This window comes from Glycine soja, chromosome 10, assembly GCF_004193775.1.
Source record: "Glycine soja cultivar W05 chromosome 10, ASM419377v2, whole genome shotgun sequence".
Lineage (NCBI taxonomy): Eukaryota > Viridiplantae > Streptophyta > Magnoliopsida > Fabales > Fabaceae > Glycine > Glycine soja.
The window spans coordinates 735925-757451 of record NC_041011.1 but is presented as its reverse complement, the minus strand read 5'-3'; the positions used below and the strand labels follow the sequence as shown (position 1 = coordinate 757451).

The window sequence follows — 21527 nt, the reverse complement described above, 5'->3', positions numbered from 1 at the left end:
ACTTAAATAGATTGACCTGTTTGATCTAAAAATATTTTTTAAATGACCTAAAATTTGAACTTTTAATTAAATAGATTTTTATAAAAGTTTTAATCTAATTTATTTTTAAAAAAGTGTGGCTTGATCTGGCCTAATGTAGGTCAGATTGGTAAAGTTGGTCTCGTGTGTATTCCTACCCCTATTTATCAGAAAAATAGAATTTATTTTTTCAAAACGAAAAGAATAATGTTGCAATTTACATAATACGCAATCGCAAGCACGCACGAACACACATATATATGACATAAAATAATGCACCTTTTTAATGAGTTAAAACTTCATGTATAGTAGACATATATACTAGACATTTTTAAATAATAAAATGAAATGACTCTTAATTTTAATGAAACTTCTTTTTTTAAGCCGAATTTCTCCAAATTTTTGACAACATTAATGCCTTGATGGAAGTTCGTGTTCTATCCAATACACGAATGGGCCGTAAAATATATTTTAATTATATACTATTTTTTTATCACAAATATTTGATGATTTATTGAATATAATTAAAAAATAATTACCTAACTATTTTTTTAAGAAATAATCTTACTCAAGGCCGCATGTATAGTCACGCATCAAAAATGTATTGCCTCTTTAAAAAATTCAGTTGAAATTAATTTTCATAAATTTATATGTTATTATACATGTGAATGGCAATCATTAATTGTTTTATTCAACAACCACAAGTCCACAACTATGTATTTTTCTAAAACGTATTCTTTTATTTTAAAGGATTTAAATTCTCAAAAGTAATTAAACATCTCTTTAAATGGAAATTTAAATCATAATTTACCACTTTAAACAATTTGTTCATGATTATAATATACATATATATAAAAAAAACTCTTCAAGCGAAGAAAAAGGAAAGTAAAAGGAAATAAAAAAAAATGAATGCATATGCATAGTAATTAGTGTAATGATAAAATATACTTACTCGGTTCCATAATAATACTTATCTTAATTTTTTTTACATAAAAAAAGTAATAAATAAATAAAAATAATAATTTTACAAAATTAATCTTACATTAATTTATTTCTAAATTTTATAGTTCATCATTAATATATAAAGGATATATTTATGGTGAGTTTGGGTGCAATAAGGGGGAAAGTGTCAACATAATTTTTTTTCTTACCAATTATAATAGAACAATGAAATATTTTATTATTTAATGCAATTATGTGACTATAGAAAGACATATGTGTTATGAAGGCAGATGATAATCCAAGAATTCGAATACCAGGAGCCTCCCAAGAGAGAGAAAAAAAAAACTTGTATTATTTTCTTCAATGCCTTCTTACTCAGTACATAGGTGTTATGTGCTTATGCTTACATAGACAGCATATAAAACGCTGTGATACAGAGAAGAATATCCCAAAAATAACAGAAAAGGAAAATCATAAAATCGCAGGCAATTGACAAACAGCATATCCTAAGTTAGCCAATCCTAAGCTAGCCAACGCTATATATAATACCAATTGGTTAAATGCAATTATCTAGATGCTTCTTTCATAACAATATGCTTCCTAGCTCTTGGAAATCAAATGAGTCAGAATATATAATAAGTTGAAAGGTGACGTATTTTTTGTATAATAAACATTATTTATATACAGTTCCTAGATTCTCTTATATTTACATTACAAAATTCACATTTTGCATTAGTATTTTTTTTTAATATTGTATTAGTATAAATACATGAGCACCTACCAAAATGTACTCAAATTAAGGTGCATAATCACAGCTAAGAAAAATCAACTATATAATATATGGAGAAAATGAGAGTGATACTAATGACTCTATTCCTATACATAGGTACGTTAGTTGCAGAAGATGCTGATATTGGCAAAGCTATTAATAATGCAAGAGATGCTGATATTGGTAAGGCCATTAATCCAACAGAAGACGCTGATATTGGTCTTCTTAGCGAACCTGAGGCCTATGAGTCTCCCGTATTCAAAAAATACGTGACACAGTGCACTCCGCATGTTGCTACAACATGCAGTATTACAAGTAGGACGGACTTAAAGGTAAAACAATTGAAATTCAAGTTTTAGGTACATTTTAAAAAATATTTATTATTAGTTATTAGAAATAAAAAAAAAAACTTTATATATAACAGTATGCATAGATTTTATTATTTAAAAATATACTTACTATTGAATTGGTCCAGATTGAAAGTGAAGCAATATTGGGTCTTTGTCTTTTTGATTCTATGGAGAGATGCTTGGTACAGCATGAAATAGCCAACGTTAATTATCGATTATTCAGGCCACCAAGCCCACCACCAGGACGAGGACCACCAATTGAACCAATAGATCCAATTCCCCCATGGATTCCATCACCACCCATAGTTCCTAGGACCAAACTAGATAACCATCAACATCTCCAATATTATCAGACACTTCTCACTGAGACTACAAAATTCCGAACCGTCTTGAGAAGATGTACTCATGTTAGTGCAGAGTTGTCTCACTGCTCCTAATGTTGCTTCATCCACACTTTTAGCGGCTTGTCTCATTCCATCCATGAATCAATGCGTGTATCCCGCTAGAGCTCAATCTGGTATAGTTTTCTTCTTTTGCCAATTACTACTTTTTTTTTCTTTTTTTTATTAATGTTTACTTTTAGATATGATTAATTCACTTTTATCTGTGTATTTTACTAGCAAGCTCACCTCAGATATGAAGGCCTTTTAACTAAAAGGGAATCATTTATTTTTTTGAATTTATCAAATGTGGGTAGATTTTGGATTAATTCCCAAATGGAAATAAATCGTATGAATTCGTCCGACTTTAAGGCCGAAAGTCATAAACCTTTTTTGTGTAGTTTCTACTTTTTATTTATTTTTAACAAAGTTGTAAAAAATATTAGAACTTTAAAGTTTCTAATTTTCTATGATTTTAAAGTCGTAAAATCTCATATCATTTTTCAAGTTATGATATACTCATTTTCATGTGTTGTGCAATTCATGTGGTCTCTGTCTATATACTTCACAAAAAATGACAAAAATTGTAATATTTCTTATGACTTCAATAAAAACAAATTAAAAATGATAAAAATCATAATATTTCTTATGACTTATGTGATCTTAAAACCGTGGGGATCATATGATTTACTCTCATTTGAAAATATTTAATTCAAAAACTACCTTCATTTTCATTTGATAATTTTAAAAAAAAAATATAACCCACTTTTGATCAAAAGGCTCAAATATGAGCCTTGTCAAACAAACGAAATTTTATTTGACTTCTCACTACTTTACTACATACTTCTAATGGATATAAAATACTTCTTCGTCGCACTTTATACAAATGTCATTCATATCAATATATAGCATTTTATATATTCATACAAATATAAGAATAATACATCCTTTTGTGTGAAGTTTTTGAGTAACAAAATCATGAAAAAATATTTATTTTTCTCTCCATAGATATTAAATATAGCTGGGTTTTTTTTTTATCAAATTTTATAATGTCCATATATATATATATATATATATATATATATATATATATTAAAAGAGAGATAAATGAAATTTTTAAAATGAAAAAATATTTAAATATATATCTAACTCGAATTCATTTTACACAAATACATATACTCAAGTGTATTTAAATTTATGTGCTATATATCACGAGTACAATACTATGTTTTACTAGTATAATGTGGCTTCTAAATATTTTGTCCTTAAAAAAATGATTTTATCTTACATCAATTATATTTATATTGATTTTAATTATTGTCTTTACCAGTTGTTTGGATTTTAGAAGTGTTTAAAAATTATCTTGTTGATGCAGGTAGCCCGCCTATTAGGACATAAAATTATCTCAGGCATAAAGGAAAACATATTGGACGCACTTGCAACATATCTTACTAGTAGAAGAATAATGATCGAGTTTGCTCAGCATATAGATACAATAACCAAATATCATTGGCTTGCTAGCTTGTTTTTATGATCAAGATGTTATTACAAATGTTTACAAAATATATATAATGTCATAATAAAAAAATTTAAATACGTTAAACTCTATAAATTTCAATCTTCTTCCTTTACACATTTTCATATTTTGTAATAAAATTAGCATTAATTTTTTTATTTCTTATTTTTTTGCTTTCATTTTTGAAAAAAATATCTTATTAGGATAATTCTTTTATAGAACATATCCAAATAATAATAAAAATCTTGCGGTCTGGTGCGTTTGTTGAATGGTCAGTATGAAAGCAAAACTTAGACGAAGCACTGCACGTTACCATGCATTGGCTTGAAAGCAAAAGTTATACCAAGCACCAGAGATTAATTATGAGCTTAGAATGATTCCTGAACACTCCACATTTTTTAGCATAAATCATTCAAGTCTTACGTAAACATCTTCACATATATAAAGAGAACCACACTACAAAAAAGAACACATATCGAGTACAGAAAAACCTGCTGCATGTGGATCGAGGAACGAAGCACTAAATTGTACAGATGCGTTCCAAAAAGAATCTGGGGGACGATATTTAACGGGAAGCTTTCGTTTAGTCTTTTTCAAAATAAAAAATATATATTAAAAAATAAATATAAAATTTGTCAATTTATTAGACATTAAAAAAATATCAAAACTAAAAAACAAAATTATTATTTCATTAGAAATTTAATGTGAAGAAATTTTTTATCAAATAACAAACACAAAACTTAATAATTTATTACATACCTAAAATATTTTATTTTAGCCAGACTTATTTTAAGTGTTAATAACTAAAGCAATAACAACATTTGTTACAAAGGCAACTACCCCATAAATATTGTAAAATGTGCTATATGTAGTAGCGGTTGTAGCAGAGCATGGTGATCGTCCCATTCGCAAGTGCAAAATAACACTAAAACTATAGTAGCTTTTCCTTTTATTTATATATATAGCACAATGAAGAGAAGAAAACTATGTGGAGAGAGACAGAGAAAGAGAGAAGATAAAATGAAGGTCAGGTGCATAAATGAGATTAACGGTAGTCCATGTGTGTAGAGTTGTGGACTATTATATCATAACAAGAGTACACTTCATTACCAACTGAATTCTCTATGGTATAGTCCACCTTTTCTACTTGGCTTATATATTATATTTTATGCCATAATACATTAATAAAAAAATTAGAGATATAAAGTTAGTCGGATAATTAAAAATTTGAAAAACCATAATCACAAAAAAATGAAAAAATAAACTTTAAAGGTTGGAAACATGAAAAGTAAAGAAACATTTACATGAAATAAATCAAAAGTTAATTAAAAAATTATATGAAATATTTAAATTAAAAGAATTAAATGTTTTTTTTTCTATTTATAAAATAGTATACAAAACTTGGAAAGTGACGTCTTTTACTCTTCTTACCATCTCTATTAAACTTTCTTAATATTCGTTGTTTTCTCTCCTTTAAAGGTACATTTTATACACTATTTTTGCAAATAGTTAAAAAAAAATTATCTAAACTTTTTCATACTACCTTCTAATATGTCTATCTCTAATTTTTTAAAAATAAATTATTAATAATTAAAAATAACCTTACACCATGCACAGTCTAAATTGTTCATTGTTGATTTAAAATATAATTTATATATTTGTATATATATTTATTTATCTTGGATTTAATTATAATATAATTTATATATTAAAAATATTTATTAATCATGAATTTTAATTTATAAAATATATATTTATCCTGTATAATAAATAAACTAAAATACAAGTTCTAAAAAAATACCATGTTATAATTTTAGTAGAATTACTAAAATAAAAGTTAAAAAACCCATAGATAATGGTGTGATCACCACAACACAACCCATGAAAAGCACGTGTGATGTGATTGTTGATCACCATAAATTTTATATGATGCCAAAAGCTTGTGCATTATCGAGATCACGGGTACATGACTTGTCGTCAACAACAAAATCAACATAGTTATTGATTAATGGTCCTGTGTTTGTTGTTTTGTGTGTCCAAGTCTATCAAAATCATTCTTTGGTTTTGTTTTCTATTGTAGATTGTAGGTACTGCTTCAATACATCTTTCAATCACCGAGATCTTGAATTCTTCAGTTTCAAGACAATAATTGAAGTTCAAGGCCATTAGTTCCAACAAGAAGGAAAATGGGGTTCACTAGTACAAGTGAAAAAGAAGAGATGTTCATGGCGGATTCAGAAAGAGCAAAGGAGCTCAAAGCTTTTGATGACACAAAACTTGGTGTCAAAGGACTTGTTGATGCAGGAATTACCAAGATCCCTCGCATATTCTATCATCCCTCTGATAATTTCAAGAGGGTCTCAGAATTTGGCCATGAAGATTACACTATTCCAGTTATAGACCTGGCAAGAATTCATGAAGATCCTAGTGAACGCAAAAGGGTTGTTGAGAGAGTCAAAGAAGCATCAGAGACATGGGGTTTCTTTCAGATTGTGAATCATGGCATCCCTGTGAGTACTCTGGAGGAGATGTCAGATGGGGTGCTAAGGTTTTTTGAGCAAGATAGTGAGGTCAAGAAGGAGTTTTATACTCGTGATCAAAGACCCTTTATGTATAATAGCAATTTTAATTTATATACCAAAGCTCCAACTAGTTGGAAGGACTCTTTCTTCTGTGATCTTGCCCCTATTGCCCCTAAACCAGAGGACTTTCCATCTGTTTGCAGGTGCATGTTTCAATCAGGTCATCAATTCAGCTTAAATTATTTGTCTTTCATGATTTGTAGCTGTGTAATATTTGCTCTAGGTTTAAGTAATCAAATGAATTCCTAATCCAAGAACTAGTTGATTTGGCAAAAAATCCTAATTTGATATTTATCATAGTTTCCTATTTTATTGATAGATTCAGATTTGTAATATAACCAGGATATGTATGTGATGTAGCCTGTAGGCATGTTGGACTAAACCAACCACGTTATAGTCAGTGCAAACTTGTTTGTAATTTTTTTTAATCTAATTTCAGGTATTCATGCTAGCATGGGAAAAAGTAGATGGTATTCCCCTAAAGAACAAAATTGATTTTACAGCTTACGTTAGACTGCCAGTAGTGTCTCAATTTCTTCACTTTAGGAATTATTTCTTGAAGTTTCAATTAACAACCTAGTATGCTAACTACCATAAGTTGCATAAAATTGACGATAACAATATACAGCTGAAGGAGATTTAAGATGAAATATGATGATAATCTACCGAAGCAAAGTCAAAGCAATGGGGAAGAAATTTATAAGGATCAAAACCAAGGTTGACCAAAAGTACTGGGACCAAAAACACATTTTTCCCAATTATAAAACATTACTTGTTATCCAACACTTTTTGATTGTGATGATTTAGCTTTCATAACATGTAATTCTTTCTTTATCTTATCTTCGGCCTAAAATATAGTGACATACTTGCTTGTTTTATTTGTTTGTAGAGACATACTGGTGGGTTACTCAAATCAAGTAATGAAACTAGGGACTTTGCTGTTTGAGTTACTATCAGAAGCTCTTGGTCTGAACTCAATCTACTTAAGAGATATCGGTTGCAATGTGGGACAATTTGCTTTTGGCCATTACTATCCTTCCTGTCCTGAATCAGAATTAACTTTGGGAACGATAAAGCATGCTGACGTTGATTTCATTACAGTGCTTCTACAAGACCATATAGGTGGCCTCCAAGTTCTTCATCAGGACACGTGGATCGATGTAACCCCTGTGCCTGGGGCTCTAGTTGTTAACATTGGTGATTTTCTACAGGCATGTCTTTGTCTTTCTTTTCCTGCCACCGAATACCATCCCCTTAGTGCATATCTATATTTATTAGGTTCATATTAACAAGAACTTATGAACTATACTCTCATCTCTTGATTGAGGCTTAAATTATACTGATGGAAAGTCTCACATTGGCGGCCTCAATTTTTGAGGTACAGTTAATATATCTGTTGGATAATTTTACTTATGGTCAATTGGTTTAAAAAGGAAATCTAATATAATATCGGAGCTTATAACCCATTTGTTCTGGTAGACATATGTAGAGGAAGGTGTTGGAGAAAGTCCTACATTCTCAATTCTTGGTGTGTAGCTGATATCTTAAACTGCCACATCCTTAATTCTTGAAATGTAACTTATATATTTGTTGGACAACTTCACTTAAGACCTGACTTTAAGATAAAATCGAACATATACTACCTTCTCTTATAGTCATATATTTGGAAAAAAGTGTTTATTAATCAGTTAAATATCTATAAGTGACACTCATTTAGAAACCGATCTCTGTATTAAAAAAACTTGAGTTTTAGTTCCTATAAGGATATATACAGACTAAAACTGAAGTTTTTAGGCACTACAACTTAAAGAAAATTAGTAAGAGCAAAGGCCAATGTATACTAATAGGAGAGGAGAATATCATCCACATAAATTCAAACGAGTATTGAAGGGACAATTTTTCTTACTTCGTATCTCTAGGCATTATCCATGGTTTAGTTTTGAATCTCAACTGTTGACTTTACTTTATCACTTTGGCTTCTTTCAGTTGATTATATGTTATCCTTCACCAATATGGCTAATTCCTGATATTCTTGAATGCCAGCTAATCTCAAATGACAAATTCAAGAGTGCTCAACACAGAGTACTGGCCAAAACTGTTGGTCCAAGAGTCTCTATTGCATGCTTTTTTAGTCCAGCATTCCATCCATCTTCAAGGACTTATGCTCCCATTAAGGAACTTTTATCTGAAGACAATCCTGCAAAATACAGAGAATTTTCAATTCCAGAATTTACAGCTCACTACAGAACAAAATGCATGAAGGGTACTTCTCCTCTACTACATTTCAAGATTTGACAAGTACAATGTTGTAAAAGTGACTATGTCCTTGATCCATTGCTCTCGTTTAACGGAGCTGAATGTAGCAAATTTTGGAACTTCCACTGTGTCAATTTCTTGAGGAGGAATTAATGAAAAACTTGGAAGAGATATTTTTATGCCTTCAACTAGAAATTATCAGATGGTGAGGAGGGGTTATAATGGCCCATATAGATTTTCACATGACATGTAATAAATTATTATTAATTTTTTTTAAATTGAAAAAATTAAATACAAGTCCTTTGGAAATTAATTGAGATCATATAATAATCTTAAACTACTTAATAGTTTGTCTCTTACAACATATTTTCTCGTTTGTTAAAATTCGCGTGAGTCCCTCTAATTTAAGAATGAGATCCTCCAAACAAATAATAGGATTCACATATTTAGTAAGACGAACATGAATTTCATTCAATAGAATAGGATGTGTGGATAAAATATGTTGCTATTATTTTTCTTTTTTATTAAAATACAAAAATAAATTCTATTTATCTGTCCTATAACAATGGTTTCAAAATTTTATGCGATGAAAATAAATATAAAATTACATGTAAAAAACAAAATTTCCTTATTTATAGAAAAATAATGATTTCAAATAAAAGGTAAAGAACATAATTTTATAGAGACCAAGATTAAAATTCGTTCATTTTACAAGTTAATTATTTAAAATTTTGGAAGGATAAAAACGAAGGAAAAAATAGTTTAGTGATCAAAACTAAAATTTCCTTATTTTAGAGGAATAGAAACATAAAAATATTTTTTAGGGATCAAAAATAAAGTTTGCTCATTTTACAAAGAATAAAGCCATAATTAACCCTTTTTTGTTCTTTTTTTTACTGCTTTTGTTCTTTTTAAATATTTATATTTTTTACTTCATTTAATCTTTATTAACTTTCTACTTTTCACATTTAGATGCTTCTAGTCTTCATATTTCTGATCATTAATTTTTAATTTTTATATTGTCAAAATTATTCATTTTAAATTAAAATAAAAATAAAAATCAGGTCAACTCTTAATATTTTTATAAGTATTAATGAACGAAGAAAATAACATGAAGAAATAAGGGATATATATATATATATATATATATATATATATATATATATATATATATATATATATATATATAAGAATATTAAAACAATATTAAACTCTAAGATCTAATGTTAAAATAACGTATTAAGAAGTACATACCTAATAAAATCTCTCTCTCGGTTATTATTACGTTACTTCATACTTAAAAACTTATGCAAATCACGTAAAAAAAAAAAACTTAGGCAAATAAAGAAATATGAATTGACAATGAATTAATTGCATATTATTAATTGTTCATGCCTCTTTATCTTTGCTTCATTATTACCTCTTCAATTTTGAGCCTTTCCTTTTTTTTTCAGTCTAATTTGTTGTGTTGTGCCCACCCAGATTCAAAATTCATCTTGGAATCTCTGATTTGTCTTCTTTTTCCACTCTGGCTCTCTATTTCTGTGTCTTATCTTCCTGTTTGCTTGTGACTTTGTGTGGTGTGTGTGATGTGGCTGTGAAGTGGTTGTTAAAAGTCTCACCTTTTGGGGTTCTTTGGTGATTTGTTTTTGTTGCATTGGACTGGAATCTGAAGATGGGTTTTCATTGTTAGGTATTTGAGGGTTTCTGAGCATTGATTTGATTTGGAAGAGAAAGATGAAGGATTTCTCTGGGACACCTGGCACTGTTCTTGGGCTTGTTCTTAGGATGTCACAGTTCATTTTTGCTGCTGGGTCTATTGCTTCCATGGCTACCACAACCAGTTTCTTTAATTTGACTGCCTTTTGGTAATTAATCCATTTCCTTCTCCTCTCATTCAAGTAAAGATTTTGTTTTTGTTTTTGTTTTCTGAAACTTTAACCTGCATTCATTTTTGCTTTGTGTGATTTTCATTAGTGTTGTGTTGTGTTCTCAAAAGACATTTGTCATATCATATGTGATATGTTAAGCAATTGTTTATGCTTGATTCATTTTCATGGCTGAGTTTGTACGGATGTCAAGAGATTTCATGCATTCAACCAATCAGAACCATTGGGTAAAGATTGAATGACTCATATTTCATCTCACAAATCTAACTAAAATATGTATATTAGATGTGAATCATCAGATCTTCATCCAATAGTAACGATTTATGAATGCGTGAATGCTGGGATCTTCGTGTCTGGCCAACAAAATACTCGTTGATATTTCATATTTTATTACTCACTTTAGCTATATGGATGTGTCTCGAGTTCTTAATTGCAAAACTCTGCCTGCTCTTTGATTTTCAAATTGTGAGGACACAACCTAGTGCTTGGTATTTGATTTACCTTCTGCGGAAAAAAAAAGTCTTTACCACTGAATAATTAGTGCTATTAGGTGATTTTGTTGTATCAGATTACACATTATATGTATGGTTGGTATCTTGATTCGGACTAATCGGTGTGGCTTGAACCTGTTCAAATGGGATTCGGATGCCCTGCAGTTGAAAAATAACTGCAGTGAGGTGCAGTTCAATCTTTCAGCATCCATTCTTTTTAAATTACTAGTATGTTTTTATAAAGATTTTATTTAAGTATAATACATGTAAATGGTTGAGACTTGAGATAGATGCAGTTGAAATAAAAACTGCAGTTCCCTATCCTATTTTGTCCTGTTCCTATAAAGAGGCAATGAATTTTACCTTTATATCATGATTCTCCTCTTTAATGCATTATATCCATCCATGAATCTATCATTTAAAGCTCTTTTTTCACTATGAATATAAAAAAAAAAAGCTCTTTTCTCACTGTCACTGACTTTTTGCTTGGATGCTATAATTGAGGAAACAATCTGAATGTGGCTTTATGCACTTTGGCTCTTTGTGCAAAGGGTGATTGATTTGGCAGTATAATACTGAATAGAATGTCTTCACTGAAACCTCAACGGAGTGTGACTGTGATATACTTTCTTACCATCAACTTTATTGTTTTCTATTCAAGTTGATGTTCTTGATTTTCCCCTACAGTAGTAAAAACATGTTTCTCGTGAAATATTTTGCTTCTGATGGATTAGTAGTCAAAAAATGAGTCTTACATTGTTCATCAATACTTCAATAGCAATGCGTGGATACTAAATGTGGAATAACTTAGATACTGACTGTTCCACTGGTAATTATGCAGTTACTTGATAGCTTCAATGGGTTTACAAATCATTTGGAGTTTTGTGCTTGCTTTAATGGATTTGTATGCTTTGGTGAGAAAGAAGGTCCTCCTCAACCCGGTACTAATTAGCCTCTTTGTAGTTGGAGATTGGGTTAGTCTCTAAGTGAACCTTTACTCTTCCCAACTTCCTAATTAGTGCATGTTCCTAATTAGTGCATGTTTGGATAACCGTTCCACACTTATTCGGTTACACCCCTTCCAAAAGTATGTTCAGAATAAAAGATACAAAGAATATTCTTTTCCAAAAGAATATTTAGCACCCAAAAGTACGTTAAGAACAGTTATCCAAACATGCAATTAGTTTGTTACACACAGTAGGACTTGCATAGTTATAATGTGTTTATCATTTCACAAAATTTCTTCTTGACCACTGTCCATTCTCCACAGGTAACAGCAACACTATCTCTTGCAGCAGCTTCTGCCTCGGCTGGTATTACAGTTTTGTACTTTCATGATCTGGGACACTGCCACTTTGGAGAAGAGTGCCAAAAGTACCAGATTTCTGTGGCATTTGCATTCCTGAGCTGGATTTCAACTTCAATATCATCTCTAATTATGCTTTGGCTATTAGCTGCAGGGTAGCTAACTTTTCCACTAGAATTCCCTCATCCAACCAGAATTAGTCATGTTGAAAATTTTATTTTCAAATTGTTAACAGGAAAGGAATCACTGTAGAGTTGTACTCTGAAATTTAATTGGGATAGCTGCAGAATGCAGATTGTAAAGGGGACAAAAAATGTATAAATGATTTTTCTTTGCAAAGATATAAACCTATATGTTTACGTGAAAGACAACCTTTTTCTTATTGATAAAAATTGGCATGCAAAGCCGCAAAGGCATCACAATAGGGTTATAACAAGGTTGACACCCCTAACCCCTAAAAGTCAAAAGATGAACATGGGGGGACATGAACCAAAACCCATGAAAGACAACTTAAATGCAATTTCTTAAGAATTTTTGGTGTTGTTCTCCATTTAGAATTGGAGTTTCATCTCGATAATTCACATAATAAATGTTTACATCTAGTGTTAACATAGGTTTCCAGGGTGAAACTCCAATTCTGATTGGAGAATAGTACCAAAAACATTTAAAAACTCCACAAGTTTCATCCTTATGAAATTTGGTTGGTAATGCTTAATACTAATAGTTGTTTTTTTACATACTTCATTCTGACAAGTGTCTGTTAGATACTTCATACTTGAAAAGGCTTATGCAATGATGATTCTCCTCATTCTCATTTGTGTGCATATATAATTTCTTTCTACTATGAACACAGTAATAGTATAGTATAGTTCATTTGTGCCTGACCCTGGATTAAGTAACTAAACTAAACTCCTTAGTCCTTTTGTTATTCAAGTTAGGAACTAAACTCCTTAGTCCTTTCCATCCATCTCTTTGACTACTTGAGAATTTGTACTTTTTGACTCCTCAAAATGATTTTATTTAAATTCAAAACAATGGCATTACTTTGCTATTGTTCTCTTCTTCATACGCCATTAATTTGGTAAAAGTCGGTATTAGAACTATCTTTGAAATGAGAGACAATGATGTCAATACGCAAACCTTTAGTTGCTTAATGGACTCAAGAGTGAAGATCTGGTGAGACATAGATATCTTCAAGCAAAAGTCGATAAAATTTGGTCAGCTCACAGGTCAGCATATAAAATTAACACTTCACTTGTGTCTACCGTCTAGTACCTACCTGCTTATCACTTAACTCTACAAGAGTGGAAAGCAATCACAGCATACAAATTACAGGAAATTTTTATAACAAAGTCTCCAGCCTCTACACAAAATGAATGCGCCATAAAGGGCATATGGAATGGAAATTTTTTGGTTCTTGCAATGAACATCAACTACAACTACCCAAAATTAGTATTTTTTTCATTTAAAAGAACTGTGGGCGTGGGAACTCAAGGCACTAGGTGGGGCCCTTAGAACCTTATGCTGAAGTTACGCTTAAGAAGAAAGCGACTATTTTTTCTTTTACCATAATATTGATACAAATCAAATTTTCTCAGGCCAAGGATAATCATTAATCTTTTTTGGAGGAGACAATGAATGCAATTAATATTTTTCTCCCAACAAGATTTATTTCATACAAAAATCAGAATATCATAGATTACTTGATTAAATGATATAAGTCGTTATCATTTATGTCGATCATTGTTAGTAAAATGAATGATTTCTTTTATCTAAGAATTTTCATGATAATATATATATATATATATATATATATATATATATATATTAAATTATGGTAGTCTTTAAAATTGAGTTTAATTTTTATACTTTCAAAAATATCCTATAATTTTTAAGTAATTATATAAAAGTTAATAAATTTATCATATATAATTTGTAATTAGATAATAATAAAAAATTGTTATATTGTCAATGTTTTTAATTAAATTTTAGGTAAAATCAAAAGTACTAAGGTTTGATACTCTTTACCGTTATTGCACACCAAAAAAAGAAATAATTATATGTAACATCAAACACATAATTATCTGGCATAATATTATTCTAGCTTAATTATAAAAATTATTATCTATAGTAATTTTATCTGGTTTGGACAAGAATAATTCTAGTGAAAAATATGTGAAAGAGTACTAGGAAGTAGGAACTCTGTCTCTCTCTTTATAGCTCTCTTTAATTAAAATTTATTAAAAATTATAAAATTAAGATAAAAAACCATTAAATATAAAGTAAGACTCACAAATTTTATCATTTTTAATAAATTTTGACTAATAAAAAAAGTGCGTTAAAAGATGTATTTCAAACATTTTTCGTATAATATGATTTATACAATAAAAAAAATCATTATAGATATTACAAAAAGTTCAATAATATTACTGACAATTAATAATTAATTGAATGATTATCTAAAAAGTCGTTATAGTATTATTATATTTTAATTAAATTCTGCAAATAAAATAGTGGTAAAAATTAAATTTAAATAAATTAATCATAACCGTTTATTTATACATAAAAGTGTATGATCATGATTAATTCCTTTCGCTTTATACACTTTTGTTAGATACGCATAAATTTTCTTATGATATATTTTATGTCGAGTTATATTATCATGATCTATGATTTTTAAAAAGTGATAGATATAACTTTTTATAAGATTTGGTAAAAGTGGATTTTTCAGTATAAAGATTCACCACCAAATCCTGATTAAATTATTATTCCTTCACTTGAAATTATGAACCATTGTGGTGTGAAGGGAAAGTCAGCTCAGAATCATCTCAACGACAATAAGATAATTGATGAATACTTTAAACCATCCATTGAATGATTAATGTAAAATATAGTATAAAGATGAGGCGTCCAGCTAAAGCATGACAAAACAGTGAAAATAACCTGGTTGGTTGTTGATAGGTCAAAGTGGCTGTTATTGCAATCACATCAACATTTTATGACTCTAGAGTGGGAAACTATATTCATTGTTTTTTTAAGAAAAAAAGTCCTCCAAGAAAGCACTTAGTCTATCGTGCCATGATCATGGGATGATGATAGATATGAGGTTTATTTCCGTCCTTAATTTCTGATCCAGTTTTATTAAAAAAAATTAAATCAGTATGTAATTAATGTGGCAAATACTTAAATAAAAATGATAAAAAGCTCTACCTTCTTTTCTTAACGTACGACATAGGCAAAATTTGTGATCTATATTTATTAAAAATAGGCTTAAATAAGAAGTAAGTGTACTTTTAATTCCAATAATTTGATATACGTGTGATTTTAGACTCTCAATTATTTCCCATTTAATTAAGGCTTTCAATTATTGAAATTAAGAAAAATTAATCTTTCTAATAATTTTCTGCCAATTAAACCCCTCAAATTCTCATTTTTATTATCAAAATTATTTCTCATTTTTATTATAAAAAAAATCGAAGGATGACAATATTTACATGTCAATACTTCGCCAATGTTGTGAAATAATTATCCAAAGAGTAACAATGGAAGGAACCAACTATGCAGCAGGAGGCCTGAGCTCATGATCATGAGATGTGTCTCTGACAGATTGAGGAAGATATTGCCACATTGGGATGTAGCCATAGTTTGGATAAAGAGCCATCTTGTTAACCCCTGCTTGATATGCAGCAGCAGCTACAGGTGGAGTCATATACCCTGCTGGTGCAACGGGTAAGGCCTTCAACTGCTTCTCAATCCTTTCCTTATCTGCTTTCAGAACAAGTTTCTCTTCCCGAAGTTCATTTTTCTCTGCCTGTTGAAGAAAAAATAATTGTATAACTTTGGACACAAACACTAAAGTAATGTAACTCTAGACTAAAAACTTGTAGTAGCATGAACTTGTTTACCACACCTGACATTATTTCAATATATGGACAACAAAATCTTATCTCATTAGGTGAGGTCAGCTTAATAGATCACACAATGCCATGTAACTTTAGACTAAAAAAAAATAGTTGAAGTATGAACTCATGTTACAAAAACAACAACAATGTCATGTAATTTAAGAGTAAAAAATAGTTGAAGTATCTACCACACTTGACATATTTCAATACAATAATAATAACAAAGTTTTATCCCACTAGTTGAGGTCGACTACATGGTTGCTTAGACTCACAAACACATTTCAACACAAGTTAAATTTAATACACAACCTTTCCACACCAAAAAAAGAAAAAAGAAAACATATTTCTAAATACTTTCAGCTCTCTGCTAATATGCATTATTTTTTGGGGTCTTTTTAGGTGATCTTCTTTGTTTTACACTTAGTATTATTTTTTAATTTCTTATTGACATGTATAAGCACCTAATGAAAGGTAATACCAGAAGCTAATCATTAACCAATGCCTACAAGAGTATCCATTTATTGTGCTTTTTGAGACATATCTAATTGTATTTCAGCACAAAAACTGAGATGCAGAATATATAAAGTAATATATAGGGGAATGGGATGCCAAAATAACAGAGGTTGTTCAAAAGGCATATTTGTTTCATGGTAATGATACAAATTTATTATATCCAACCACTTAGTTATCAGCACATTACGGTTATGCCTTCTAACACGTTTTCAGTGTTTTATACAAATAGCAGTTTATAATATGTTCCCTGATATTAAATTACTATTGCCTCATCACGATTGTTGGTATATGATTATCTCAAACTTGATATTTCAAATTATACATCTATGCAAAGCAGGCATTGTGAAATGGTCTACTACAAACAACAGAAATATGGGAATTTGTAGGAAGGGTTGTCTTAAAGCTCCAGATTGCAACTAATAAGATATGACAGGAAATAACTAGCAACCTGTGGTTTAAGATAGGCCAAATCCACAAGTTATAGAGCCAAATAACAGTTTGTAAGAGAGTTATATAGAGAGATGAAGACAGTATAAGGCTATAGGTTGAAGCACAAATTGATATTGCCTAGCACTCATCTGTATTCATGCAATTTGTAGTTGTCAATGTATCAACTGTCAATCCATGACCAATCAATCATCTAAAATCACAATTACAGGTGTGAGCTATGTTACACAGGCCATGATTGCAAGCCAAGTCGACGATTGTACTCATAAAGAAGGGAGATATAGAGCAAAATAACGCTCTTTAAGAGAGCTATAGACAGACAGAGGCAATATATAAAGGCTATAGCTTGAAGCACAAATTTCCTCTAACTCATGTTTGTATCATGCTACGTTACGTTACTTATTTAGTTATCAATATTTCAACCCTCGATCATGACCCAATCAATCACCACCTAGGTTTTAGAGGTCAAGACTTCTTTAAATCATAAGACTATAATTTTCCTATGCTATTGGAAGACTTTAACTCCAGCCATGGTATATCATAGTCGGTCCCAAGCCAGGATAAAAGAAGAGGGTTGTATTAAGTTCTCGGCAGCCAACGTAAAACTCGTCAATAGACTGAGAGCAATACTATGAAAGAACTTTTATTGTTGTATTGGTAGAACATTGAAAGAAATACTATGATACAACTTTCAAGTTCATTTCCCAGAGTTTGAACTCCTAAGGTGTCTTCAATGAACCAAGAAAACCATTTGAATTTATATATGACATTACATCTTCGTTAGAGATGATAAAACATAGCTAACATGTTGAAGTGTCACTGTCACTACTGGGCTAATTTGCAAAACCTGAATTAGGCATGCTAATTAATAATCAAGCATACAAATGGTAGAATGCAACTATTGATGAGAAGTGAGAAATAAAGTTGCATAACTAACTGGATGTAGAGCTAAAGGAATGCAAATGTCAGAACAGAGTATGTGTCATTAAACAAGCTGACAGAAGAATTAGATTAAATAAACAAATACAATAGACAATTAATTAGAAATAATAATGCTTCTGACATAGGATGTGGTGACATTACACAAAACTATGTTGAAATAATTAATAAACCATGTTGCTGAGAGAGAAGTTGATTTTAAAATAAAATCAAATTGTAGGACGAAACAGTAGAATGCACAACATCCAAAAGCAATGCAACATAAAACCACCACTTTTGGTCCAAGGAAAGAAAAAAAAAACTACCTGAATATTCTGATTCCAGTTTTTCTTTTTAGGAAAAAAAATCAGAAAGAGGTAAATGCAACAGGACACTCTTTGACACTGAAATAGGCCTCTGCAGCAATATTTTTCTCATCAACTTTTACCAATTCATAATAGCTGCTTAGTTAGAGAACTAATCATTATTTGTTTTGTCCTTGCAGAAAAGGACTATCTTAGTAAATGCTTAATTGGTACGCATTCTGACATCAACTGCATGCTAAAATCACATATCATTTCACCCCTACTACTTACAAAACTCTCCAACTTTAGCAGTGCAAATCAAATAACCCATTAGCAAAAAGTGGAGCTTGGAGCCCTTTAAGCCTTCATAATGAGCAAGAAGTAAAAAAAAAGATAGAAGTTTAATCATTTCAAGATGAAGCTTCTAGTAGTTGCACAAAATTATAATTTATTTTCTTTTCCAACAACATCATTTAGTGAGGTTTCAAGAATGTAGAGAAGCCGACATTTCAAAGAAAACTAATCCAGGATGTAGAAACTGAAAAGTAAGAGAAATGAAATATTCAAGTCACTAGAGTAAAAATGGTTGAAACAATACTGACCTTTAAACATTTTATTTCCTCTAGTAATTTTTCATTTGTTTTTTTGAGCTCCTGAGCTTCAGTTTTAAGTTGACTCAAGACTCTGATAGCATCATCAAGTATAGCTGGTTTATCTGTTCTCACAGGTCTCCCTGGCTCCAAAACAGAGCTCAAGTCACAGAACCTGCAATAATCACAACCAAGTTCTTACTTTATATCATTATAAGAAGTAGCAAAACAAAATACAAAATTTGAGGATGTGATTGTTACACAAGTATTGTATATACCTAGTCATCTTAAGTAGCTAGAAACTAATACCACTTTTGACATCACAATAGAAAGTTATGAAAGAAATGGTACGAGTACAATTGACAATTTATGAAAGTTGGTATCACCTTGCACTCATAGAAGTCATATGCCTAATTTATCAAAAAAGAAGTCATATGCCTAACAATGATCTTAGTTGACAGAGTTGTAAATTCTGTACACATGCATGATGCATCTAACTCAAGTAACCAGAAATTAATGGGAAGAGTACACATTCATTATGCAATAGCTACATGAAAAGCTAAATACGCAGCCTGTATGTACTCTGACATGACATTAACTATAAATTTAATATTTAAAAGCATGCATGCCTTTCATTGAGTCTCTCCCTCCGCAACTTCTCACGGCAAGCTTTAGATCCCACCTTGCAGCTTGAATCAGCATGTCCCCTACCAAAGATTTGCAGCAATTTTATCACAAAAACAACCAAACTGTATCATGATACAAAAGATTGCAATCACTACCCCTGTATAAACACAAAATTTTCGGTAACCCCCCAACCAATCTGTTTGGCATACACTGCAACCAAACTTGTTGTCTGAGACTGCATCAGATACATGTGATTTGAAGTTTATATTTATTTTGGTAATTACAAGTATTCTAACTAAAAATGAGAATGTAAAGAATCAAAATAATATTTTCATCAAGCCAGTAATTACATCCTCACATTTTCATATAGTGCATCACTTCAAAAGTAACAGACAAGATACCTCTTCTTGGTGTTCTCTTGACACGCAGCAGCATCACCTGGAATGTCAACTTCGGTGCTCACACTTGCAAATACAGCAAAAGAGAAAAGGTATCAGCCATGCATGTTTCCACAGAAAAACATTAACAAAGACAACACCCACCATCTCTTGTCCTACCATGTGATTTGGCTACATGCATCCATAGACACCATTAGCTCTATCAAAAATCTAACTTTTCAGTACCTCACATTTCCCACAGAACAAAAGCAACAACTAAATTCAAAATAAAAAATTATAAAAAAAAAATGAACTTGAACTACCCCCAAAAGAACAATCAACCTATTGATTACCATACATTAGGGAAATAACGAAAATGACACAAAAATGAAAACCCTCGTTTTCCCTCCAACTAATAAAACAAAAAATACAATAATACAACAACAATTAACATCTGGGAGCTAATGAAGCATTCAAATAAAATTTCAGAATTGGGTACACGAGAAAATAAGAATCCAACCATGCAACACCAAAATAAAAAAAAATAAAAATCATCATACATGTCAAAAAAGAAACCCAAAAAGAAGAAAGACGCAATCAAGAAAAAATAATAATAATTAAAAAAAGAGAGAATATTAAAGAAACCTAATAGTATTATTGGACCAAAGGAAATCAGGGGGCGCTTGATCAATGAAAGAGTAATCGAGAAAATCCCAATAGCCGCTGTCTTCTAAGGAATCCATTGATTTGCACCAAACCAAACCACCCACCCTCCCTATCTTCTCTTTCAGAATAACACAACCTTCAAATATTGCGTACCCAAATAAAATAACAACAGTATTTTAGCAGTAAACATAATCAAATATTTATTTTGTATAATTAAATGTATATATAATAATTGTAATAAAAATAAATAGTTTTTAGCATATGAATTATATTTTGACTTTATATTTTATAATTAATAATAATTTAAATTGTGATATAATATTATTTTTGATTTTGAAATATTATTCAAATTTAATTTAGAGATAAAGATAAAGGAAACTAAAATTAAAAGAGATGATTAATTCAAAAGATTAAGTAGGATGGTAAAAATTAAAGAAACATAGTTTGAGATAATTGAGAAGGAATTACTTTTAATGGTTGCCATAATAGTGCGTAGAATGCACATGTATAAATGAGAAAAAATAAATTAATTATTTTTTTGATAGGGCAGAAAGAAATTGAAAAAAAAATGGATAGAAGAATTTTTTTATAGGCAAGAAAAGTATAAAAATGTCTAATTAAAAGAGTGAAAAAGATACAAATTTGACGGTATATTCCAAATTAGGCAGGAGGCAACTTTTTTA

The 21527-nt window shown here is 30.2% G+C and overlaps 4 protein-coding genes across 7 annotated transcripts; 3 read left to right on the top strand and 1 right to left on the bottom strand.

Moving 5' to 3' along the window:
- The first annotated feature begins 1739 nt into the window (after positions 1-1739).
- LOC114372625 (nodulin-22-like) lies at positions 1740-4061 on the top strand. The gene is made up of 3 exons (XM_028330293.1): positions 1740-2061; positions 2205-2596; positions 3835-4061. Exons 1-2 carry the CDS (start codon positions 1801-1803, stop codon positions 2514-2516), a joined length of 573 nt encoding a protein of 190 aa, XP_028186094.1. The 5' UTR covers positions 1740-1800; the 3' UTR covers positions 2517-2596; positions 3835-4061.
- A 1869-nt stretch (positions 4062-5930) lies between these two features.
- Positions 5931-9122, top strand: LOC114372623 (1-aminocyclopropane-1-carboxylate oxidase homolog 1-like). Its single transcript, XM_028330289.1, has 3 exons — positions 5931-6700; positions 7447-7768; positions 8601-9122. The coding sequence occupies exons 1-3, from the start codon at positions 6162-6164 to the stop codon at positions 8850-8852; spliced, it is 1113 nt and encodes a 370-aa protein (XP_028186090.1). The 5' UTR covers positions 5931-6161; the 3' UTR covers positions 8853-9122.
- A 1097-nt stretch (positions 9123-10219) lies between these two features.
- Positions 10220-12865, top strand: LOC114370111 (CASP-like protein 5B3). Of its 3 annotated transcripts, XM_028327398.1 has the most exons (4): positions 10226-10418; positions 10507-10681; positions 12035-12167; positions 12464-12865. In XM_028327398.1, the coding sequence occupies exons 2-4, from the start codon at positions 10551-10553 to the stop codon at positions 12656-12658; spliced, it is 459 nt and encodes a 152-aa protein (XP_028183199.1). In that variant the 5' UTR covers positions 10226-10418; positions 10507-10550; the 3' UTR covers positions 12659-12865. The 3 variants fall into 3 exon arrangements, with proteins under 3 accessions (XP_028183200.1, XP_028183199.1, XP_028183198.1); XM_028327399.1 differs by having other exon boundaries at positions 10220-10681; positions 12035-12134; XM_028327397.1 differs by having other exon boundaries at positions 10226-10681.
- A 3044-nt stretch (positions 12866-15909) lies between these two features.
- Positions 15910-20990, bottom strand: LOC114369904 (transcription factor bHLH104-like). 2 transcript variants are annotated; one of them, XM_028327178.1, is made up of 5 exons: positions 20824-20990; positions 20203-20265; positions 19804-19881; positions 19187-19349; positions 15910-16310 (listed from the first exon to the last, which is right to left on the bottom strand). In XM_028327178.1, exons 1-5 carry the CDS (start codon positions 20919-20921, stop codon positions 16056-16058), a joined length of 657 nt encoding a protein of 218 aa, XP_028182979.1. In that variant the 5' UTR covers positions 20922-20990; the 3' UTR covers positions 15910-16055. The 2 variants fall into 2 exon arrangements, with proteins under 2 accessions (XP_028182979.1, XP_028182980.1); XM_028327179.1 differs by lacking the exon at positions 20824-20990 and adding an exon at positions 20359-20696.
- Between the last annotated feature and the right edge of the window lie 537 nt (positions 20991-21527).